Genomic DNA, 7,743 nt, shown 5'->3' with positions numbered 1-7,743 from the left:
TACCACGTGGTGTAACCAAATGATCCTCAGCAGTGCGAATATGCGTCCCATCTCAAGATTGGTTACTTTCTTGAGAGTCGCGGCAAATTACCGATTATCGCGACCCAAGTTGCGAGGTGCAGGCCCGGTTGGTTGTCGGATCAAACATGGACGAAGCGGCTGGATACGGATTTTGAAGTGAGATGGAAAAACTTTATGCCCAAAATTTACATGGTAGCGTTTTTCGTGGGAGACTGACTAGAGCAGCAGTCTCCGTTCTACGACCCCCGACGCACACTTGTCCGTTTTTATTCGCAAGTTCCGTAGATGGTGGCGCCGCACACCGGCGAGGGCGAGAAACGCCACTGGGATGATCGGCGCGGGCAGGCCTGAGTTTCTCCCTCCATGAATGCGGGCGGTCGGGAGCTAGGACTTCGCATTTTTTTTTTACTTCCTTTGTTCGCCCTGCGCGTGATCCGCGGCGTCTTCAAGCTGCTTGCGATGAAACAAAGAAAGTACAAGAGTAACAGGATGTGCTGCGTGCCGCAGTGCACAAATCGGGCAGTGTGTGGACAAACAAGTCTACATTCTTTTCCCGCTGACGCCCGTCTGAAGAAACAATGGGTGATCAAGTTGCGCATCGGGAAGCGTGTGACACCGCCGATGAAGGTGTGCAGTGCCCACTTTGTGAAGGACGACTTCTTTTGGAGCCGTATTGGTAAGCGACGTTCTATTCATCTGACTATTATGATAGCACAAGTCGATTGTCTAGTGCAACTAGAAAATCGCCAATATTTCTGCAGTGTGTGCGCGCGAGGAATGAGCGATTGACAAATGCGGATCCCAGGATGTGGAAGGAAGCTGCAATGAAATGCGTGGCTAAGCGCGCTGTTAGTGTCAAGCTGCTCATTTGTGTAAATGCACCGTCGTGAGATCTTTCCAGCCCACTAATAGCTGCTCATTTGTGTGACGGTACTCACCGCGGCGGCTCGGAAGCTTTGGCGTTCAGCTCGTTAATCAATCGCAAGGTCGCGGGTGAAATGAAAAAAAAAAAAAAAAAAACGGCCTTGCGCTGTGCAATGTGAGCGCATGTTAAATAACACGACATGGTCTACATTAATTCGGAGGCCTCCACTACGACAACCTCTCGGGCTGAGCCGCTTCGACACCTCAAAATCCATAATCTGCGAGATCGTTTATACCCCTTGGTAGCTTCACGGGAACACGCAAGAAGATGTGGGCACAAGTTTCTTGTTTATTTCTGCTCAAAGCTAATATTGGCTAAGTCACCCACTGCAGCGAAATAGCAGCGCGTGAGTGTAGTGCAGGACAGCTACGATTCAGTTCAGCGTAGTGCGCAATACCGCATCCTAGCACGGGCAAAATTGCCACAGTTTCATGCACGGAGTACCCTCAGTGGAAGCAATGTAAGGCTGTACCTAAGCAGTGAAGTGCTGCAGCAGTTTGCAAAAATTCGTAGCTTGTGCGGAGTGATGCGATTTACACAGATTTTCTGCCATAATAGTGCCACACTTTCAAAGCATTGTCAGAGGAAGATAGTATAACTGCATTTAGTTAATGGATAAGCTCATAATTTGCTTCACAGATCCAGATGTATGGACACCAGTTCGCAAGAGGCTGAAGAAAACAGCGGTACCTTCCCAATGCCTACCACAGAGATCCCATGACCACAAGGATCTTCAAAGAGCACAATCATCAGCAGCCCGTGCTGCACGAGCATCCGCTAGGGATAACCACGGTAAGTTATTTTTTCAAACCTGATTGAGACATGGTTGCATTAATGCCGGGTTTCTTTATTACATACTAATTTCACTCTGTCAAGTTTTGTTTTATAGTCTATGCTGTACAAATTAGGACACTGGAATCAACTGAAGCATAGCTTTATAAGGTGCATAACTGATCACATAGCTTAACGTAGTAGCACTTTTAGTTCTTTGTTATGGCAGAGAAATGCACATGTATGTACAATCGCTTTTTTTTTTTTTTTTTTTTTTTCAGTAATGCTGCCCAAACCCAGTGGCATCTCGGACCCATTGCCTCCACCATTGGTCCCTTCAGGTGGAGACACATCTACAGGGATGTCTGTGGTGAGCATTGACTTACCACATTCGTCTGTGCTGAAGCATTACATTTGCTCGAAAATGCTCACATACTCTGACATCAGGTATCCATTTCCTACACTATCCTTTACACATCTCGTCATGCAGGTAATGTGTGCAGACACTGACGGTATTCCTTAAGCTTTCGTTAAGGTATACTGAAACATCTATTGTGGAATGCAGAACCACTGAGTACGATATTAGCATCTAATGATCCACAGTGTGACATATGCACAACTCAAATTCCTTCAGATAACTTGTGCAGCTAATGAATGCCTTAGTAGCTAAATATTAACACTGCAGGAAAATTTTCTTTGCATGGCACATAGAAAACTGAGATGTAAACGGTAGGTTACTACCTTTTTCTATATATTTTAGTGCTGATGTTGTAGCTACATATCTTTTTTGCTGCTGTCAGTGTATAAATGAAAGGTTTGTGGAAATTTGTTTTGCCAAGATGTGCATTAGGTAATCATAACAGGGCAGAGGGAGCCTGCAAGCACCGATGAGAACGGTATTTGAGAGGAGCATGAATAATTGAAAATCACTTTTTCTGTAACTAGTTGTTCCTGTTGCACGAGCCTTGCAGTGATAGTGCATCAGAGTGCGATGAATACTAAGATCTGTTTGTACCTAAGATGGGAAAAGAGAGCAATCCCAGTTTGATTTTTTATTATGAGGTGAGTTGGGAACTACAACACATGTGGGTATGGCTGGTTTCTGTGCTTGCTAATTATGTAACCATCAATGCTTATTCTCCAGATGGTACTGCAGCAAATTGCAGTACTAACAGTATGTTTCGTTGCATACTTGTCATCCTGGCCTAAGCTCCTGGTTCAAAGTTAAAAGGAATTTCAATATTTTTGTTTCAAGTCTTGCTTATAAGCATATTTCTGTGCAGGTGGAAGACAAGTGCCTTGCAGCTGAATTTGATTCTGCCCCCCATGATAGCGAGACTGCTACCAACCCTACAATGACAGATGCTGAAGTGGTAGAGGTCATGCTTCAACTGGCAGGACACAGTCACTCCTACACAGACAAAGGTGTACAAGTTGATACAGTTTCTACACCACAAAGAAAGAGAAAAGTTGTTGATTTGCTGACAACAGATGTAGCTGTGCGAGCGTTCACTGGTGTCAAGTCAAAAAGTGCACTCCTAGCTATATCTGAAGAGGTGGCATTAGTCGACGAAATGAGCACGGAAATTCCTGTATATGAACGTGTTGTGCTTGTTTTAGTACGCCTAAAAACGTGCCTTTCACTCACCTGCCTTGCTACACTATTCAATACAAGTAAAACTACAGTGCAGAGGCATTTCTATGCCACCCTTCGCAGCCTTGCTGCCATACTGAAGGCAGCCATTCCATGGCCATCAAAACTTGAAATAATGCTGAATATGCCTGACTGCTTTTCGCAATTTCAAGAGGTGCGGGTTGTCCTAGATTGCACAGAAGTTCAAGTAGAGAAATCACACTGCCAGTCTTGCCGCATCCTCACATATTCTTATTACAAGGGAACCCACACGGCTAAGGTACTTGTTGGGGTCTCGCCTGCTGGGCTCATAACATTCCTCAGTAATGGATTTGGAGGCCGAGCATCAGACAAAGCCTGTGTGCTAAAGTCTGATGTGTTGGACAAGCTGAAAAGCTTTGAAGATGATGTAATGGTTGATAAAGGCTTTTGCATCGACGACATGTGCGCGAAACTGGGCCTTGGTGTGGTACAGCCACCATTCCTGCGATCTCAAGAGCAGTTCTCTGCTGAGGATGCAAGTAAAACGCTTCACATTGCCAGAGCTCGAGTGCATGTGGAGAGGGCCATCCAACGCATGAAGGTGTTCAAAGTGCTTAAGGGGCCTGTGCCATGGGATCTTGTTGGGGCGCTCGACCAAATAATGATTATCATAGCAGGCATTGTTAACCTGTCAGCTCCGATACTCTCTGAAAAACGGTTTAGCGGGGGTGTACAGTTGCAGTAACTCTTTCAGTGCAATTGTGTCTATTGGACTGTAAGGTTAGCGTCATGGTCATAATTTCTGCGCTGTGTGACTGGTGTTGTAGCAAGCAGAAAATATCCTCAGGCCCAAGTATGATTCAAACCGCCACCGGCACCAAAAGAGCTTCTTTGGTTTCTCCTGCCGCGGCCAACTTGACGGTTGCCACAGCTTCTCATGTGGTGTGTTCTACTAGTGATCACTTACACTGTGTGTTCCAAACTGTCATCCTCATCTGTTGTTTCTGTGCTTGGCTACTAGTGAAACACAATGTCATTTACTGTTCGTTTCTGCAGAACATGCACTGTATGATATTGTGAATGTGGTTCTTTGTGCAGCGTGGATTTCATGTTGCCTGTATGTCGCACTGCTGTTGTACTTTTCTTCCCATACGGTGTTTTAAGGTTCTACCAAAGCATTTGGCACTTTGTAAACATATTTCTTGCTTGTGACATTAAAGAAAATGTGTTTGTGATATGCAGGAATTGGCTTTTGTAAACTTCCATCCCTCATGTACTTGTGTTCTCTATAAATGAAACTTCTCGAATCTGCAGTAGAGATATTGTAGCTTCGTGCAAAGCAAATTTGAACATTTATCCCCGACGCAGAAAATCTTGCTCTCAGTGAGTTGTAGGGCATGCTTCACAGTCATACAAGTGATTTTGAAACTGTTGTCTTAGTGCTGCCTTGGGATATATGTTTTCTGCAAGGCTAGCTCACAGGCTGACTATTTTTGGCACTGGTTATTTTTCCTTCACTGCCCTTTTTTCACCTTTTACAATTGCTGCATACAGCAGTATGTTCCTATGGTGTACAAGTCACAAATTACATCTTTTCTGCAATATCTTGAACCTACCTTCACTTAGCATTGCCTGTGTTCCTAGTGCAACAAGTAAAACAACCACAGGTTCTCTGTGCACTATTATGAAAACATTTATTAAAATCTCATACACCATGCAAAGCAGTCTTCATTCATTACAAAGAGCACTTGTTAGTGTAGCAACTAAACTTATGCAACTTTTGCCAGCTTTGGCAATAGATGTTTAAAGTAGACGAACTGCAGTTTGCGCACAAGTTCATCAATGTGGTGGTCACAGCGCGCCACATTTATGATCAGTGATTGTACCTTCGAATACACGATGAAGTGTGCCATATCCAGGTTCAAAAGGAACATCCCAAGTTGGACTTGTGAGAAATAACTGTGATTTTTGTTCACAACCAAATTTTCGCCGTCGTTCGTCAGGTATTTTAGTTTTCCTTCACGAGCAATATCAACTGCTTTCTGTGTTTTTCCCAGAAGGGGACTTTTTACTTCGATCAGGATGGCAGGACAGTCATTCTTAAACACAACACCATCTGGGCTGTAGCCAAGCCAAGGGACGAGGGGATTCACAAGCAGCCCTAGCTTCGTCACAACATTAGACGTCACTTTACAATACTCTTCTAGAGCCAGTTCTTCGCAAGCTTTGCCATACCGAGTAGCCTCGTTTCCTCGGAAACAATCGGAAAGCATTGCTCTCACTTTTTGCTCCCATGAGCGGTCTTCCCTGGGTAAAAAAGTGAAATATGCACGGCACTTACTGCCAGTTATTCGAACTTGACGTTCTCTTCGCCACTTTGTGCTATCCTGAGACCGCGTTTCTGTGCAGATCCTCACTGCTGCTTCTTCCGACACTTGCACATAATCCTTGTAGAAGTGTTGCTCTGCCTCTGACAAGTTAATATATGAGGATCTGTATATTGTAAGCTTAAATTCATCAGTGAATGCTGCTTCATGAAAAAGCATTTCTGCGTATGGCATCACTCTGTCGTCAGCAGCCATGTGGCACACCATGACATGCTCTTTGGAAGTTGCGGGGGCATCAGTTGCAACTGCTGTTGGTTGGAACCTGCCATGAAAGTGCAGCGCAAGGGCACTGTCTGGTACTGCTGCGATGAGCCGCTGTCTTATATCATGGAGTCTCTGCTCACTAAGTTGCAGTTGTGGCTGCGCATGTACATGGCACAAATCCTTGAGCTCTTGTGCTTCGTATAGTGGCTTTGATTTTAATTTTCCCCAGGCCCTTTCCATGTCTGTGCATGTCAGGTGCTCCAGGTTCTGTAAGCCCGTCCTGCAGATGAACCAAGAATAGAACACAGACATTACAGACGTTAGTCTTTAAAAATATACTGCCTTTCATGTTCGAAATGATACGAGACATCTGAAGAGGATTTAAAAGTTGGGCTTATTGCATTTTCAAAACCACTTCAGCTCATTAACAATGTATGTGATTGCTTGGGAAAATAAAAAAAAAAGTTTCTTGCCTGTTCATAAACAGCAACATTGCAATGATGTGTTTGCAGCGTTGTGATTTTCCAGCTTTGCATGAGCATTGGCACTGAAAAAAAAGGAGGGAAATACACAATCAAATATTGCAACCGAGTCGCAGCGGTGGCTGAGTGATTATGATGCTGAGCCGAAAGATGTGTATTCCATCTAGACCGCGGCGGTCACATTTAGATGCACGTTAAAGAACCCTGAGCGCTCCGGTACGGTTTCTCTCGTAGTAATGGCTTTGCGACGTTAAACCCTTAAAATCATACAAAATGCTGCAACTGCTCACAAACGGCAATGATTCTAACTACACTTTCCGTGCATGCCTTTCTCTCGCCGCCGCTTCCAGCGGAGACATCGTTATGGGGGTCGCGAACGTGTACCTACAGTGCCAAAAACGTAGTAAATATACTACGCACTATGCATACTCGATTACATTTGTAGAGCACTCCAGTGACGCGCTACGAAGCAAGTAAATTGAAGCCATATCGCAGCTGCTTTTGTACGGACAAGGTACTCGTGGCTGTGCGGTTATTTCTGCTCGGCTGCGCTCGGGCGCTTTAGAATTTCGCTTTATTTCATCCGCACAGCACTGCCCGCGCGCTGTAGACAAGCATAACCGAGACAAAACCATGTGCATTGCATATCTGGCTGAAGCGCGCCGCTGCTGCATGCACGCTCTTTACTCTGCGCGCGACTTTGGACAACGCTTCGGACCGCACTGCCTATGAAACGAGATCATGCCTCAATTTTCACATGCGTCAAATGGAGACTCACATACCTGCAAAGAGGCGTCTATTCCATAAACACACTTGACTTCGTGCGGCTTCTGCTTCACATGTGATGTTTGCAAGCAAAGGCCTTGCACTGTCATCGACGCAGGGGAGCAGTCTTTTAGGCCACAGCAAATGAGGTGGCCGGCGTTGAGGACTTCCTCGCCTTCAATTAAGCACCGTATTCTCGTCTCCTCTTGTCCGATGTGTTTCATTATGTCTCCAAGACACAACGGGCGTGTAAACGATGGCGGCATGGCTGCTTGTGTGCGAAGTGCAGAACAAAAAGACCGGCTGCACGCCTATGCTACTGTACCTACGCGGCCGCACGGATCATCTCTCCGGGCGCCATACTGAATTGCCTCGCGCGCCACCTATAGCCCGCGGAACTTCCGAATAGGGATGATTCCCTCTGTCCACCGGATGGAAAGGCAGGGCAGTTTCTAAGGAAGTGTCTCTGTCACCTCACTCTCCCCATGCAGTCTCACACACACGGACCGACACTGCTTGCACTCGTTGACACGCCCCTTTGATAGGTTCTGGCTTGAGGGTGAGGAGGTGGCC

General features: G+C 45.6%; 2 protein-coding genes across 2 annotated transcripts; one reads left to right on the top strand and one right to left on the bottom strand.

Annotated features, from left to right (window-relative positions):
- The first annotated feature begins 403 nt into the window (after nt 1–403).
- LOC146198541 (uncharacterized) lies at nt 404–4,284 on the top strand. The gene is made up of 4 exons (XM_084594042.1): nt 404–697; nt 1,586–1,738; nt 1,999–2,087; nt 3,001–4,284. Exons 1-4 carry the CDS (start codon nt 481–483, stop codon nt 4,075–4,077), a joined length of 1,536 nt encoding a protein of 511 aa, XP_084450168.1. The 5' UTR covers nt 404–480; the 3' UTR covers nt 4,078–4,284.
- A 716-nt stretch (nt 4,285–5,000) lies between these two features.
- On the bottom strand, nt 5,001–7,523 carry LOC146198540 (uncharacterized). Its single transcript, XM_084594043.1, has 3 exons — nt 7,188–7,523; nt 6,397–6,470; nt 5,001–6,203 (listed from the first exon to the last, which is right to left on the bottom strand). Exons 1-3 carry the CDS (start codon nt 7,434–7,436, stop codon nt 5,102–5,104), a joined length of 1,425 nt encoding a protein of 474 aa, XP_084450169.1. The 5' UTR covers nt 7,437–7,523; the 3' UTR covers nt 5,001–5,101.
- Between the last annotated feature and the right edge of the window lie 220 nt (nt 7,524–7,743).

The sequence above is a fragment of the Amblyomma maculatum genome, chromosome 2 (assembly GCF_055883805.1).
Source record: "Amblyomma maculatum isolate TAMU_Amacu chromosome 2, ASM5588380v1, whole genome shotgun sequence".
In the NCBI taxonomy this organism is placed as follows: domain Eukaryota; kingdom Metazoa; phylum Arthropoda; class Arachnida; order Ixodida; family Ixodidae; genus Amblyomma; species Amblyomma maculatum.
This window is presented reverse-complemented; position numbering and strand designations above follow the sequence as displayed.

Excerpts from the sequence above, each read along its gene's own strand:
- LOC146198540 (XM_084594043.1), bottom strand. The coding sequence starts at position 7,436 with ATGCCGCCATCGTTTACACGCCCGTTGTGTCTTGGAGACATAATGAAA. Across the intron at positions 6,471-7,187 it reads GAATAGACGCCTCTTTGCAG|TGCCAATGCTCATGCAAAGC; the intron begins GTATGTGAGTCT and ends CTTTTTTTTCAG. Across the intron at positions 6,204-6,396 it reads ATGTTGCTGTTTATGAACAG|GACGGGCTTACAGAACCTGG; the intron begins GCAAGAAACTTT and ends GTTCATCTGCAG.
- LOC146198541 (XM_084594042.1), top strand. The coding sequence starts at position 481 with ATGAAACAAAGAAAGTACAAGAGTAACAGGATGTGCTGCGTGCCGCAG. Across the intron at positions 698-1,585 it reads CTTCTTTTGGAGCCGTATTG|ATCCAGATGTATGGACACCA; the intron begins GTAAGCGACGTT and ends TTTGCTTCACAG. Across the intron at positions 1,739-1,998 it reads ATCCGCTAGGGATAACCACG|TAATGCTGCCCAAACCCAGT; the intron begins GTAAGTTATTTT and ends TTTTTTTTTCAG.